At 38.2% G+C, this 15,813-nt stretch overlaps 2 protein-coding genes across 3 annotated transcripts; both read left to right on the forward strand.

Moving 5' to 3' along the window:
• The first annotated feature begins 1,020 nt into the window (after positions 1–1,020).
• adora2ab (adenosine A2a receptor b) lies at positions 1,021–11,077 on the forward strand. The gene is made up of 5 exons (XM_069163283.1): positions 1,021–1,212; positions 5,007–5,566; positions 5,735–5,866; positions 7,427–7,530; positions 8,441–11,077. The coding sequence occupies exons 2-5, from the start codon at positions 5,367–5,369 to the stop codon at positions 9,415–9,417; spliced, it is 1,413 nt and encodes a 470-aa protein (XP_069019384.1). The 5' UTR covers positions 1,021–1,212; positions 5,007–5,366; the 3' UTR covers positions 9,418–11,077.
• Positions 11,078–12,331: 1,254 nt separating this feature from the next.
• Positions 12,332–14,537, forward strand: snrpd3l (small nuclear ribonucleoprotein D3 polypeptide, like). Of its 2 annotated transcripts, none has more exons than XM_069163295.1 (4): positions 12,332–12,446; positions 12,797–12,937; positions 13,825–14,017; positions 14,309–14,537. In XM_069163295.1, the coding sequence occupies exons 2-4, from the start codon at positions 12,812–12,814 to the stop codon at positions 14,371–14,373; spliced, it is 384 nt and encodes a 127-aa protein (XP_069019396.1). In that variant the 5' UTR covers positions 12,332–12,446; positions 12,797–12,811; the 3' UTR covers positions 14,374–14,537. The 2 variants fall into 2 exon arrangements, with proteins under 2 accessions (XP_069019396.1, XP_069019406.1); XM_069163305.1 differs by having other exon boundaries at positions 12,801–12,937.
• Positions 14,538–15,813: the final 1,276 nt, after the last annotated feature.

Here is a 15,813-nt window from a genome sequence, read left to right on the forward strand (position 1 = left end):
GCCTTTTTCTAGAAAAGACTAAAGGAAAAGACAACAAAAGATAAACGTTTATGTGAGCCTTCCTTTAGCTTTCATACTGTAATACATTATGTATTAGAAAGAGGATTCAGAACAAAGATAACTGCTGCGCTATAGCCACACATATCATAAAATGATAAAGAGTTGGCACAAACAAGGCACCAGACTGGTATTTTACATACGAGTACAGTAGCTACTGGGGCTCTATACACAATATAAACCCACAACCATACCAAGTTTAAAGTGCATTTCAGCACTTAACCTTTATGCACAAAGTTTACAATCCTTTCTGTCTGTGATGAACAAACAGCCTAATTTATGACAAACCAAAAAAGGTGCCTTCAGTAAGGGGTATCCAGCATGTGAACCCAGAAGAGACTATGGATAACACTTTGATAATGTGAAACTCAGAGCTGTAGCCATATATATATATGTATATATATATATATATATATATATATATATATATATATATATATATATATATATATATATATATATTTTATTCCAACAACATTTTAGTTATTTTTCTTTCACTTTATTTTTTATCTCCTACTATCCTGTCATCGATTTCCATTCTTTCATACGTCACTGTTTATCAGAAGCCCTACCTTAACCCTCCTCTCTCTCCACACACACACACACTGACACTACTGTGTTTCCGTCATTTTAGAGTAGGCTGTTACATTGATTTACATTCATTTCCTTGAGATTTACCGTAAACCCGAACCATATTTACTTGCCTAACCCCAATCTTAACATATCTTAACCTTAACATAAATGCCTTAACTTTAACTAAGTCCCCCACCTAAAATGTTATGATTTTCTTTTTGGGGCCCTGCTGTCCCCAAAAGGCGGCAGGTCCCCATAATGCAGCAAACAGACGTATATCTCCACAACATGAGTAATCCATGTACACACACACACACACACACACAACGCACATCGAGTGGAGGCGGAGGTGAAGTTGCGGCCGCGCGGTTTTCAGTTGCATCTTGTCGTTGCGCATCTTGAAACTTCTGATAAAATCTAACATGAGCAGCGGTAAACTGTCAGTGGGTTTACATATTTTATAATCGGTTCGTTTTGTTTCGCCGGGTTCAAATGTTCAGCTGGTTTTGTTCTGTTACTTTTTAATGTATGTCAGCACGTTGTCTGGGTGGACTGGCTGCTGTTTTTCACCCTAACAATAAGGTAAGAAAAGACGAATTGTTTTCTTCCTCTTCGTGCTGTGTTTTAAATGTTTTAGCCATTTAAGATCCGAGACTGACTGTTTTACTCAGAAACATGAGGAGTAACAGATTAACAGGTTTCACCAAAACTTAACCTACCTTACCACTGTGTTTTATAAATTGACCCAAAGCTCATTCAGTTGCCTGCATTTCCTTACCGATTGAAACGTTTCACTGTTGCAGGATTGTTGACATTTTATGGCAATTCATTTATTAAATGAATGCTTTACTGAGGGCAACATTGAGTGTTGACTGTATATATATATATATACATATATATATATATACATATATATATATGTATATATGGTTAAAGTAAAACAATGAGTGTGTTTAACTTTAAGTTGCCAATTTAATAAATGGAATGTGTGTTTTTATCTGAATTCATGGGGATACAAAATTGAAAAAATCAGACTTGGATGTAGTCAGTAACCTGCTGATGTCATTTTCCATCATTCGGCAGCTATTACATCAAACAAGTCCTGAAGTGATTGTTTTTATGATTGCTGCTTGGCTGAGACATATTTAAATCTCTGTATCTGTTCCAGTTATCAAGAGTTTACAATATGATGTCAGTAGCTCCCTCATGAGTTACACACACAGTGCTTTTGCCAGTAGTTTTACAACAGCTTTTCTTTTTGTTTTTCTTTGACTTTGCTGAGCTGGTACATTGATTGACATGGCAGGGACAGATCTTCTCCAGCAGGATGTACATTTTCTTATCACTTCCTTCAAGGCTGCGATGGGCACATACAGCCGTGGTGAGAATAATAGGAAGTAGTTTTTGCACAGCAAAGTAGCCAACTAGAGAAAGTTAAAAAAAAAATCTCACCATGCGAAAGAATGCTTTGTAGCCTATTAATGTCAGAATTTGAGAAAAGCTTCGTAAATCCAATTTTCTGTTTGTCACTAAACGTTTGAAGGTTCTGCAATTTCAGAAACATTTGCAGCCTCATGAGGTCTCTTGATTTAGCTTTCCAAACCCACCGGATAAATCCTGGTTTTTAAATTCCTTTGGCCTATGAGAAAGGTTCAATAGCACAACAATTGAGGAAAAGTAGGACTTTGTTCCGTATCAGGATTACTGCCGGTAGAGCTACAGGTTTATGTGTGGAACACAGAGGGACATGAATGAAGTGTATATCTGAAAATGTCTGACAACCTCCAACCTCCAGAAAATTGTTGTTTCTGTTGTCTTTGCAGTTTCATTATTGGCATTGACAGTGTGTCTTTTAATTCCCTTGATTAGAAACATTCAGTTAATGTATTTTTAAAAGCTTCCTTCTCTATACTGTACATGTGAGGACAACTATTTGAAAGAATAGAGATGAAATATCTCCTGCTGATAATGCAAAAGCTTTAATTGCCACAAACAGGAAATGTTATCTAGAAGCAATTATAAAAATAAGATAATAATAATGACAATAACTGTTTAAATCAAATTCATTAATGTCATATGACAACATTTTATGGAATTGAAACTTGATATGATCATATCTTACAGAAATTTGTATAATGTCAACATATTTTCCAACAGAAAGCTACTGAATGCAAATTGGATTAGGAATTCCCATCATCTCAATTTCACTGACGTAAAGCACCGATATTAGATCCCAGCATTGCTCTTATCCCTCTTGTTGTCACAGCAATTTGTTTGTTTGGCATTCAATCTTGTTGAATCTTATCTTGTCAGATCTTACTCACTGTATCAACCTTGGCTTGAACTGGGTCATATTTACTGTGCATGTCAATGCTTTCACTGTAGTCAGTAACTTTCACCGTTAGCATATGTGTGCATTGAGCTCTGTCCTGCAATTCACAGGAGATATACGCAGGTTTTATATTTCTATTTTTGTGTTTTAATTAACAGGGTTAAAAGTTTATCTTAGTCCAGTTATTATAGCCTGATCTACACTTTATTTTTTAAGCCAATACAGTCTAGACTGTAAGTAATTGGACAATTACAAAATTTTTTTGCTCTTTAGGCATTGTGTGCTTCAACCGTATTTGAAATAAATCAATGGGTAACACATTCACTTTCCAAATCTTGGCACCAATTTTAATATGCAAAGAACTGTGTGATAGATATGCAGCTCTTTTAACACATAGTGCCAAAAATGTAGGCCTTATGATAATAATACAAATATTTTATTGAAAATCCTATGCAGTCAATGATTGGCTGAAGTTTTTGACCATATATCACTAGATGCCTTGTAGTGCTGTACAGGCCTTCACTGCCACCATGTTCAGCTCTGAGATCAGTATGAGATCTCTGCTTTTAGTCTAGTATTAAGCAATTCGAATGCAGCTAAATCTGACTGAGATCAGGTGACACACATGACTTTGCACTTTATTGTAGTATTCACTTTATTTTTAATTTCATTATTATGATGATTTTATTTACAATTGTAAAAACTCAGCATTAAAAGTTAGCTTAAAATATCTGCTAATGATCTTGAGAGATAATATTTTACAAAAATGCATTACAAAAAAAATGTTTCCAGTCTTTATGTCAAACTAAGCCAATCATCCTTAACACACAGATGCGAGTGGTATGTATCTTTGAAAAGGACTTAGCTTTTTAGGTTGTATCAGTCCTGATTGATACTAATAGTGAAGTAAAAACGGCAACAGAAAAATCAGAACATTATAAGCCTGGTAGTGTTAGGCTATGCTATTCAACATAACATTAAATAACATGTAGAGTAGACATAAAAATGTGTTTTAAGTTCATTACACCACAGAGAAATGTGTTATTAACTGCCCAGCCTAATTTGAATAAAAAAAATCCACAAGTATATTAAATTAGGCTTTAAAATCTCGAGAAAATCAGCAGTCCTCTCTGCGCTCAAATGTTGGGGGCGTGTCTGCTGAAGGTGCTGAAACAACTGCTAGTGGGACAATGAGGTCCCTCTCAAGTAGTTCCATCCCTGCCCAAAAAAATCCTGAACCGAAAACTGATGAGAAACAGTTCAATGGTCTAACTCCACAAATCAGGACATTAGTCGAGTATTTCATTTTTACATGTTTTCAGCAATTCATGTCTACACATTATAATGTATTTAGAACAAATTTCAGAATTTAATAAAAAAAAAAAATGTTTTTAACATCTCAATATTTGTCATGTCTGATTTAAATTCAAAATTTGTTTCCCCACAAATATTCACAAAGCTCCTTTTTTCCTGCAGTTCAGGGATTCTTCAAATCATGTCTAACTGCTGGAGAGAAAATATTTAATAAGCTTCAGTACTGATGCAGGCCATGACCTGAAAACCTGTTTTTTCCTTATAACTCTGATTTACCCCAGTAAACTGAACAACTTGGCCTACATTTCAAACCCCTTTATTTCTATAGGTTATTTAAGGTTTGTATACCATGATCCGCTTATAATGTAGAGGAATTTAGCAAAGTACCCTGCAAAAACACAGCAAAGATAGTTCAACAATGTGTTCCACCGTTAGTACAATTACTTTGAAATATATGGGTAGTTTATTTTGTATAATTATCAGTGATTGTGGAGGGAAGCCTGTCAGTGGCAGGAATGATTAGTGGAAGGGTTTTGGGAAACTTTTCCGAAAATAAAAGGTCCATTGTTGAACTGTCTGCTTTGGCCCTGTGTGGCAAACAAAGTGTCCCCTTGACTTCCAGAGATAGATGGCTTTTCTAAAGCGTGTGTGTGTCCATGTGGTAACCTGCAATCTGTTTATACAGGCTAACGCCACTCAGATTGTGTTCTCTTTCTCTCTCACTGTCCAGGCCACTGCTTTTAATTTGACAGCCATTGGGAAATCTTCCCAGATGCTCCTTCCTTAATATTCTGCTGCCGTCTGTGACAAAGTTTACTGAACAAAGCTCAAAAGAAATGAAGACCGTTCCAGAAACAAAGAAGAAGACTAACAGATTGTGACGTTAAAAGTTACGAGTGAAGTTAGGCATCACAAGTGTGATGCTAATAGCGGGAACTCCCTGCCTTGGCTGTACTCCTGTGACACAATCTATATTTTCTTAAGTCATACCATGCGGTTAGGCAAGCAGGCATTTTGTCTAAAAACACGTCAATCAGTTGAGTGTGTGGGATGAAAGCACAAAGAAAGCAAAAAAGAGGAAAAAACAACCATGCTGAAGAACCAGCAGCTGGTCTATATTGGCCTGGAGCTGGTGATTGCTTGCCTGGCTGTGGCTGGGAACATCCTAGTCTGCTGGTCCGTCTGTCTCAACTCCAACCTGCAGAGCATCACCAACTTCTTTGTGGTGTCACTGGCAGTCGCTGACATTGCTGTGGGGCTCCTGGCAATTCCCTTTGCCATCACCATCAGGTATTACGTCCTTGTTATCTAACTTTGGTTAATGGAGTATCAGACATAACTTCAAAAACAGTGCTTTCCAAGATTTGACACAATGTCATGTTTATTTTTTATTTTTTAAATGTTTGGCTAGACGTCTGCCCTTTTTTTAATGTGATGTTTTCCGTGATGTTTCATCAGTACTGGTTTCTGTGCCAACTTCTACGGCTGCCTGTTCATCGCTTGCTTCGTCCTCGTGCTCACTCAGAGCTCCATCTTTAGTCTGCTGGCTATTGCCGTGGACCGCTACGTTGCTATCAAGAACCCACTCAGGTGAGATGGAAAAATAAATCACATCAACTGAGATATCTTTCCACAATGTTACAAATTCTGTTGACTTTTCAGACGGTGCAAATCTTTCAGGGAGGTAACGAACAAGTAACATTATGTTTTAGGAGATTATTTTTTTCTCTTGCTGTTGGATGTAAACTGTTGTCTCTATGCTTTGAACATGATCCTGTAAGAGGAGTAAGAGGTGTCAAAAGCTCATATGGAGTGGTGTTGCAAAAATCATTTAATTACAGAAAGATTTTATGCAGTTAAAGCTATTCTGGCCAGCTGTGTACAGACAGATACTTTCTATGTCTCAACAGGTTTAACAGGATTACTGTTGTGTGCTGTTGAATGTAATAAACCTTCTGAAAGCTTTGACCATTGGCATTCATGTAGATCAACACCATTCAGATACTGTTTCCTGAAAATGACTAATTTATTTCGCAGCCTAAAACAAAGTTCCTGCAACAGGTATGTTGACAAAACACTGATTGACTCATGGTCGCCATATGTGCGTAACTGAAAACCACGTTGTTTAGTCACATTCTTTTCTCCTGTCATGGGAGGATATTTCATCTAGTAAGCCACAGCAGGTGGTGCATTTGCATAAGCGGTTGCATAACGGCCTCAGTGTGTGTTTGTGTACTGCCACTGGTGCCACAACCCTGGTACCAAAGACCGGAGAGCTAATAAATCATCAGAATTTTTAGGAGGCTTAGTATAACCCACTGGCTGCCAACCTGGCCACGCAAGATCTCAGTCAAAAACACAGGGACAATTTTGAGTCAGTGTATTAAGACAATGTTACCAAGAATACTGGTTATTCATTCTTAACTTTATTTCTTATTTCCAAATTTGTGCATTTGTTGTGTCGGCATCACACATCGTACAACCTACAAATTCATACAGGTAGAGTTTTACTGTCTTAAAATACCTGAAGACGTCACAATCACAACGGGAAACGGAAACTCAAATGCTGAAATCACAATTCGTCTTCATGGACATCAATGTTGTCAAAATACTTTGAAGAAGAAAGTTATTTTATATTTAAAATAACCAATTGAATCAGTGTTTACATTGTTAAATATGTTTATGTAACCTATGTCAGCAGGTATAGTGTTTAGCTAATGTTTGGTGTAAGCCCAAAGTGAAGCTTCAAGTATGCGAAACTTAGCCCAAGTCTGAGCTGAGTTACATCATGCAACATCACACAGCGGGGACACTGGTGCATCAAAATATTAGTTATTTTAACAAATCTTTACAAAATCAGAATAGATTTGGAAATATGAAGCATTTGATGTTTCCTGTGTCTTTGATCAAAACAAAAGTACTGGTGATCAGGTTACTGTAAGCAGATTTTTTTTTTTTAAACATCTTCAGTGGGACAACTGAAATCTTGCTGTGGCTCATTAATTTTGTATTTAGGCTTCAAGGCACAACCATTTTCTCCTCATTTAAATTGCCAAATATTGACTTTGCCTCAGGGGGATACAATCACAAAGAGATTAGATAAAGCAACTGGCCCTCTAATGTATCGCTGTGTTTTGTTCAACCTTTCAGGTACAGCAGTCTAGTGACAGGGCAGAGGGCACAGGGCATCATCGCACTGTGTTGGGTTCTCTCAGTCGGCATCGGGCTGACACCGATGTTGGGCTGGAACATGGGTGAGAGATGTCTTTTGAAAAACACAATTGAGGAGTCTGCTACATCATCCATAGGTTTCCAAGGAGATGGTTTGATACCAGAGTTTTGGTGTTTCATTTCCAGATAATGTGAATATAGAAAATAAGAAGAAGTCAATCAAGAGTTAATCAGTATAAACACATCTCTGAATATACCCTCCTTTAAGCCTTCAACTCTTATTGTAACAGCCATTTGCTCAACCAGCCATTTATTAAAACAGTTATTTTCAAACTTGTTGACATATGAAAGAAAAGATTACATTTAAAAAGACACTTAAGGTGAATTGGTGAAAAATGCTTCCATTCACTTCTGTCGGGACATTTACAAGAAATACGTCTGGTATTTTCATATTGGTCTCAATTAAAGTGAGTGGTTCTTTCCCCTTAGATTATTTTTGAGGAAACCTTTTTTGAAATGAAACCCAAACAAAACACAATTTTAACCACAATAACCCCCTAGTGGTTGTATGCCGCCACTAACCACTTAAATTGTAGTTTATCTGCATATTTGTCCAAACCCATATAGATATTGAACTCACATTGACCTTGACCTTTGACCCCCAAAATCAAATCAGTTAATCTCCAGAGATATCATGTTTGTGTAAATGTGTCTAATTGCGCTCACAGTGACCTTGACCTTTGGCTTATGCACCTCAAAATTGAATCAGTTCATCCCTGGTATCAAGTGAATATTTTTTCAAAGTATAAGAAATTCCCTTTAGGGGTTTTTGAGATATTGTGTGCGCTAGAACAGGACGGATGGACAACCCAAAAACATAATGCCATAAAAATGTTTACTACGTACAATTCTTTCTGTTGTGAAAAAATTCATTTTGTTGACAACATCAAGAAAGAAAACTGACCATACATCACTTTTGTCCATGATGCACAGGTTGGAACTCCACCATCACTTCCTCAAGAGGCAACAGCTGCCCTGAAGGCATGACCCAGTGCTTGTTTGAGGGAGTGGTTACCCTGGAGTATATGGTCTATTTCAATTTCTTTGGCTGTGTGCTGGTGCCCCTGGTGGTAATGCTGGTCATCTATGCTCATATCTTCATGGCAGCACGGCGACAGCTCCGACTGATGTGCCTCAAAGTCGCACATACACCTGCTCCTGGAAGTAAAATCCCGTCTGCGAGCTCATGTCGTTCGACTCTGCAGAAGGAAGTGCACGCCGCGAAATCTCTGGCCATCATCGTAGGTTTGTTTGCTCTGTGTTGGCTTCCGCTGCATATCATCAACTGTTTCAACCTTTTTTGTCAGGGCTGCGAGCGCCCACACATCTGGGTGATGAACATTGCCATCATCTTCTCTCATGCGAACTCTGTTGTGAATCCCTTCATTTATGCCTACCGCATCCGGGAGTTCAGACAGACCTTTCGGAGGATTCTGTACCAGCACATCCTGGGGCAGAGGGACAGGCACAGGGGTGGGTTTGGGAGTGCTGATGGCAGAGGTGTTGGGAGCAGCAGCATCATGCAGTCCTCTTCCCGTACCAGTAAAGAGGGTTCATCATGTGGCACAGTGGTTAATAGTTATATCCTGGACCCCAGTCCTGACCAAAGTACACCGAAAGCTATTCCTGAACGCTCTTGCTGCTGGACATCAAATTTAGATGCTGCACCGAGCTGCTACTTACCCAATGGACACCAAATAAAGACTGGCAGCCTGTCAGCAGCGCAGCACCAGCCATGCATCATGGCAGTTTCTGCACAGGATGCGGCAGAGTCAGCCACATATCTAGAAGGACCCGCAGATATTTTGGAGGTGAGCAGAGGAAGCTGCATTGCTTTTGTGAACGTTCGCGCTCTCTCCATAAAACCAACTGACTGTGCCCACTCTACAAAGCCGACAGAAATCTCATGACAAAAATATTTTGGTATTAAAATATATTTCTGTGGAAACAGGACAACATGAAGAAGGATTTATGAAGTCTCACAAATCAACACTGTCAGCAAATCTGTTGATGTATTTCTGAAGTAACATAAACTGCCTGCTTCATCACTTTGTTCTCATGAACCTGAGTTCATCAACTGAGTTGGATCAGATGTACAAGCACAAACCAAAATCTGTCAAAAGCAGGTTGATGGTTAATATGAGCTGATGCTTATATTTTCTAAACATGATGTACAATTTATGGCAGTGTATTCCTTAGCCAAGATAAAAAATAAAAAAAACTTTTGTATATTGTATGTATTAAAAATATGTTCACCTTAAAGTTCCCATATTTTACATGTTTATTTGCAGTCTTAGTATCCATAAGAAGATATTGTTATGGTTTTAAGTTCCCAAAACCACCTCAATTTTAAATCTCCTCCTTCAAGCTTCTCTCAGGAGCTCTTATCAGGAACAGGCTGTTTCGTGTCTGTGTCTTTAAGGCGCATTGACCCTCTCTTCTGATTGACTAGTCTGACACATCTCCATGGTAACCAAAGGCTTTTTTTCGGGCTTGATTTGGCCTGATTTGACACTCACACAGTATTTATATAGTGCCTAGACCTGCTCAATAATCTTAAAAGAGATGGACATCTGAATTTCTGAAATATGGGACCTCTAATGTGGAAAAATAATATATTGTATTATAATGTACTATATCTTGCAATGCATTATAAGAAACTTTTAAATTCTTAAAGCTGCATTTTTTTTTAATAATATTGTGTCGGGTCATATTTTGTGATCATCAGGTGTATTGTTTTTACCCTTTGTGGAATTAAAGGTCTTAAATACTTCACTGTTTATTTTCAGCTGTGTTCACTTTCAGCTGAAAGACTGAATAGCCCAGTAATTAACACATTTAATATAAATCCCACTATAGCACGGACTCCTTACTTCTATAGATGAAGCACTCACACATTGTGCAGGTCAGACTGAAGTTTTACTAAGAGCCAGCGGTCTTAATGATTACAGTCTTGTCTGTCAACTTGAGGAAAACAATGACGTTGTTTGAAGGCCAGCATGAAGTGTACACCATCCCTAGTGTAAAAATATATTAAAAAGTAATTTCTCAAAGGGATAGCTACAGATCATTTAATGTTGCTGGCTTAGTCAGTTCTTTCAGGCAAAACACATCAGCCACCGGTTCAACAACTTACCAGTTACCAACCGTCCAAAACAAAGAGCTTGTTTGGTCTATTCAAATATCAGCCCATATGCCATTAATGTAGCTACTTTCAGAGTCAAGCTTGCACACATCAACGGCATGAACACACACACAGAAGCGTAAAGTGCACACACATGACCACCGACTACTCAGCAAGAAGTGTTTACAGAGTAGCCGAGCTGCTGACGCCAGTCAATGAGCCTAATGCAATGGAAATCAAATGAAGGTTCATTTGATGATGTCTTTTATTATCCCATTATGCTTTCTCACTCCTCATTAAAAGGCCCCTCCACTGTGGGAAAGACCCGCATTAAGCAACTTGTATGTACCTTCAGACTATCCTAGATACATGTCTCTGGGAATAAACATACATGGGCATGTATCTCACTCATACTGTGTTTTTATTCAAAAACTATGCATATCAGTTGTTTATTACCCTTTGTGTTTATGTACGGGGGTATTAAAGTCGATAAAACCCTTTCATTTTAATGCTTTGGTTTCTTGCGTGTGTTCTTTTGATAAGCAGTAGATGAGAGTTATGAAAATGATGTGGCCGTGGGTGATTCAAATCTTTTGGATTTCCATAAAAACAAACGGCAAAGTGGCATGATGTCCAATAGAACAGTCGTGTCTCATACAGCCATAAATTACAAGTGGGAAGCACGACATTGGCGTGCAAAATGTTTATGTCTTTGGAAAGAAAGGTAACAGACGCTCAGTAACTAATGTTTCACAGGAGCAACAGCAGTGTTTGTTTTAAGATTCACTTCTCTGTGGCTGATGCTTTGGAGACACACAGCTTACACAAATAACCTGGCATCCAATATCTAGTGGATGAGCCTTGTTTCAGTGAAGGGGAAAACTAAAGGGAATGCCTGATGTACTTCTTCTAATAAAGGCATACAGTATATGTCAGCATATGTGTGGAAGGTAATCAGTATACATGGCTGTTTATGCACAAGTGTTTGTTATTTAGATGACAGATTTGATTTAGTTTAAGATAAACAGAGCTTCAGTGCTATGTAAAGACACTGAGCAGACTTTGGTAGGTAACATTTGTCATGAACAATACTCAACAAGTCTTTATTTACACAATATTTTCCAGGTTCCCCACCAAGTCATATCAATTATTCTTGCAGAATAATACTAAGCGCATTTACTCAAGTACAGTACTCGAGTAAGTTTGAGGTACTTGTATTTTTTGTTTTTTTTGTATTTCCATTTTAAGCAACTTTATACTTCTACAACATGACATCTTTGGGGCAAATATTGTACTTTTTACTTCATTTCATTCACCTGACAGTTTTAATTTCCAGTTACTTTTCAGAATAAAATATTCACACCATTTGTTTAATCGAAAACCATATAGCCAATCTCTAAATTTGGTTGTTTTCCTGATAAACTGAATGATTAAAGTTCCTTTATGGGCTGTACACTTCTCCAATTTACTATGATAAAAAAAATAATAATGTTTTTTTTTTTGTTTTTTTTTTTAAATGTATCTAACTTAAACTTGGTAACGTTTGAAACACATGTTTCTTTTAACTAAAGCTTTAAGTGAAGGACTTTTAACTTGTGGAGTATTTTTCCATTTAGAAGATGCGTTAGCTCAAAATGGTCAATCCCATAATGCACCGCGGGACGCCACCCCGGAAGCACTTCATTGAAACCACTGTGGCATTGTGGGTAAGCGGAAGAAGACTCAAAAAGGTACGCGAAAGCGCAAAGCGCACGTTGCAGAGTCGCCCGAGAAGAAAACCCCAACAAAGAAAACCATTTTCAAGGCATAATCTCGGTAAAGTATCTCGGACACGTCGGCTTTATTCCTTGTTTTTATGACTAATATTGACGTTTGCCTGTTTAAACTCGTTCATTCACCAACATGGTGGCTAATATAGCCGAGTTAGCTCGCAGTTCAGCTCCCGTGTTTTTTTTTTTTTTTTTTTTTTTTTTTTTGAACGCGTTCATCATTTCCGTGTGAAGAAAATACAACACGCAAGATCACGTTACTGACGTTTCCACAAGAATCCTAAATGTTATATTTAATTAACCAGATGCAGGTCTCTTATTGGTCAAAAAAAATAAATAATTTTTATTTACAATCTGCTATCTGTAACATTTCTTCCATCACACGTGTTTTCCAAGGTAGACGGCTGGAAGATGTCCATTGGTGTACCAATCAAGGTCCTGCATGAGGCAGAGGGGCACATTGTGACCTGTGAGACCAACACTGGAGAAGTGTACCGGGGCAAGCTGATCGAAGCGGAGGACAACATGAACTGTCAGGTCGGTTCCTCCGAAAATACAGAGTTCAAAACGGGGTTTACGATGATGTTTGTTTTCTGTCTTTTTTTTTTTCCTCAGCATTTTTATTTTGAGAACTGAATTGAAAGTGTTATGACTGAGTGAACAGATTTTAGTTTGATAGATGTGCTTGACTATCTAAAAAAAAAAAAAAAAACCTCCATTCAGTGTATTTTGGGATCTCTCCGGTAAATGTGTTATTTGGCAAAACAGAGACGACTCTTCAACATTTGATGAGAATCGCAGATCACCTTCTTGTGTAACTTTCCTGAGAGTGATGGTGCGGTGTTTGAAAAGTGGTTTTGAGATCTACGTGGTAGATTCTCACTGACTTTCTTTACGATTATATTGTATGCAAAGTCTGTCGGATGAATGAATGCTTTCATATTGTAATGTTTGCAATTGTAAAAATGACCTCGGTCTATTCTATATATTCCAGGTTATAATCTTGAGGTTGGATTGTATAAATAGGTTCGATTTTTGTGGCCATACAAATAGAGGTGATCATTTTTTGTAGTTAATCCAAAATTTCTGAACTGTAGTGTCCGGTGCCGAGTTTTATTTCGCACACGATCGCTGGCCATCGAGCACATGAACCCTGGATTTTGACTTTGCCAGATAATTAGTTGTATGAGCCTACAATCCATCTTATTGATCAGTCTCAGATCAGATAAATAGGAATAAAGCTGCAGACTTGTATACTGGTTTGTGTGTGTGTGTGTGTGTGTGTGTGTGTACAGGTATGACTCGCATCACCGAAGTTCAGTCTTGACTCCTCGTGTACTACCACCTCTATCCTAAGTACTAAAGAGATGCTGTTTGATCTAATTTGTTGTGTATGTAATATTTACATTTTTGTATTCCTACAGATGTCCAATATCACAGTGACTTATCGTGACGGCCGGGTGGCACAGTTGGAGCAAGTCTACATCCGCGGCAGCAAGATCCGCTTTCTGATCTTACCTGACATGTTGAAGAATGCTCCCATGTTGAAGAGTATGAAAAACAAGAACCAGGGATCTGGTGCCGGAAGAGGCAAAGCAGCTATCCTTAAAGCACAAGGTGAGTGGGAAGCTTTTGTACCATTGTCTCACTGTTGTTGTTCGTTTTAACTTCATCACACCCTCGGCGGTTGTACACTGCTGCAATTCCGTATCTGTTTAAACACTTTCTTACTGGGGATCCACATTAAAAGCAAAATCTGAGCACAATGCTCGCAGCTTCGCACTTGTGTCAGAGGTACGGGGGAAAAAAACAGGGAGGTCCCATGGTGAAGCACGTCTCGTACATTTGTGGTACCAGTGACTCGGTCTGGTTTGTCTAAAATGTGCTGTCTTTTTGTCTTTTATTCAGTGGCTGCAAGAGGACGAGGTCGTGGAGGAATGGGAAGAGGCAACATCTTCCAGAAGAGACGATAACTGCTCCAGCTGTACTAAGATTGTTGCGTTGTATAGTCGTTTTTTTTTTCTTTATTAAATTTTGTCTTTTGATTGGTTAGTTTGGATTGTTTGCAATCTTGTACTCTGCAGTTTATTGCTTCGATTTCTTTTTTTTTAATGAAAATAAACATGTTTCAATTTGACGTGTCCAGTCCTGTGCTTTATATTCTTAGGTACCACTTCTTTTTGTTTTTTCTTCTGAACTCACTGAAGGTCAGATTTGCTTGGTTTCCAAATGACTAGTTTATTTCATTGCCTCAGTTCTCATTATCCTACCTGTCCCAATCAGGACATCGTTACAGTATATCCATCATAATAAACCAGGGCTAACAATAGTATTGAAAGAGGTAAGAATGAAGTACCCTGTGATTTAGAAAATGCACCAGTTAATTTACCCTGAATGTATTTCTCCTACAAATGACTCGTGCCTTGGTTTTTCACAGGTTTGCCAGCAATTTCAAACCATCACAGATGAGTCAGTGTGATATGCACTGAGAACTATTAAGTCACCAGAGGCAGAGCAAATAAAGGCTCGGTGCATCCTGAACATGGAAATTCACAGCATTGGCGGTTGCTTCAGAAGGCGCTAACTTGCTCACTGTAACGTGCTTGTTAATTTATGTATCCGGTTCGGGGTGACATTCATTTTAAATGTCTGTAATTTCATTTAAAAAAATTGTCACTAAAGCTCAATGAAAGAACAAAAGACCTTTTTTCGTGGCAGACATTTGGACACGGGGAAAGCACACGTGTATTAATGGTGGCTCAGTTCAGTTCAGCGTGCCAGAAAGCCAGGACGGTGAACTAAAAACGCCTCTCTTAAATTGGATGCAGCCATCATTAATAAACCTGTGTTTTTCCTGTTATGACAGGTCACAATGTCTCCTTTCTCTAAAAGATTCCTCCAGCTCCGCTGTCACAAGGACATATACAGGAGATCATTCCTGCCGACCGCAATAAGACTGTACCTCACCTCTGGCAAAATCCATCACATAACAATAACACTGTTGACTGTGTTTCTTGGTTGTTTGTATATAATATATATAGATTTATACTGTACTGTATATGCTGTGCATTTTATATATTTTACTGCTATTTTATTGCTTTTCTGTTATTCTATTATTATCTTATTGCTTCTGTATGCTGCTGTAGCGAAAAAAATGTCCCCTCGGGGGTTAATAAAGTAACTACCTAACCTAACCTAACCTAAAAGAGCCTGAAAATAACAAAGCTGTTTTGCTAATTCTAGGGTGCAACTCTCTCATTCACCACAAGGGGGGGGCACTTGGCCGTAAAGTGTTTTTGCAGGAGGAATACCCCAAAAATCATGAAGTGGTTTTATATCGAACTCGTGCGATAAACAAAAAAAGGAGGACAAAAGGCAAATTGCACCTCCCCACATGTAACAGATGTTTTTTT

The sequence above is a fragment of the Embiotoca jacksoni genome, unplaced genomic scaffold (genome assembly GCF_022577435.1).
Source record: "Embiotoca jacksoni isolate LCO1_2020_lvr unplaced genomic scaffold, fEmbJac1.0.p SCAF_10, whole genome shotgun sequence".
Lineage (NCBI taxonomy): Eukaryota > Metazoa > Chordata > Actinopteri > Embiotocidae > Embiotoca > Embiotoca jacksoni.

Bases quoted from the DNA above. Each gene is read 5' to 3' on its own strand.
- adora2ab (XM_069163283.1), top strand. From the start codon at position 5,367: ATGCTGAAGAACCAGCAGCTGGTCTATATTGGCCTGGAGCTGGTGATT. The intron at 5,567-5,734 runs GTATTACGTCCT...ATGTTTCATCAG, and splicing joins CCCTTTGCCATCACCATCAG to TACTGGTTTCTGTGCCAACT. The intron at 5,867-7,426 runs GTGAGATGGAAA...TCAACCTTTCAG, and splicing joins GCTATCAAGAACCCACTCAG to GTACAGCAGTCTAGTGACAG.
- snrpd3l (XM_069163295.1), top strand. From the start codon at position 12,812: ATGTCCATTGGTGTACCAATCAAGGTCCTGCATGAGGCAGAGGGGCAC. The intron at 12,938-13,824 runs GTCGGTTCCTCC...GTATTCCTACAG, and splicing joins AGGACAACATGAACTGTCAG to ATGTCCAATATCACAGTGAC. The intron at 14,018-14,308 runs GTGAGTGGGAAG...TCTTTTATTCAG, and splicing joins AGCTATCCTTAAAGCACAAG to TGGCTGCAAGAGGACGAGGT.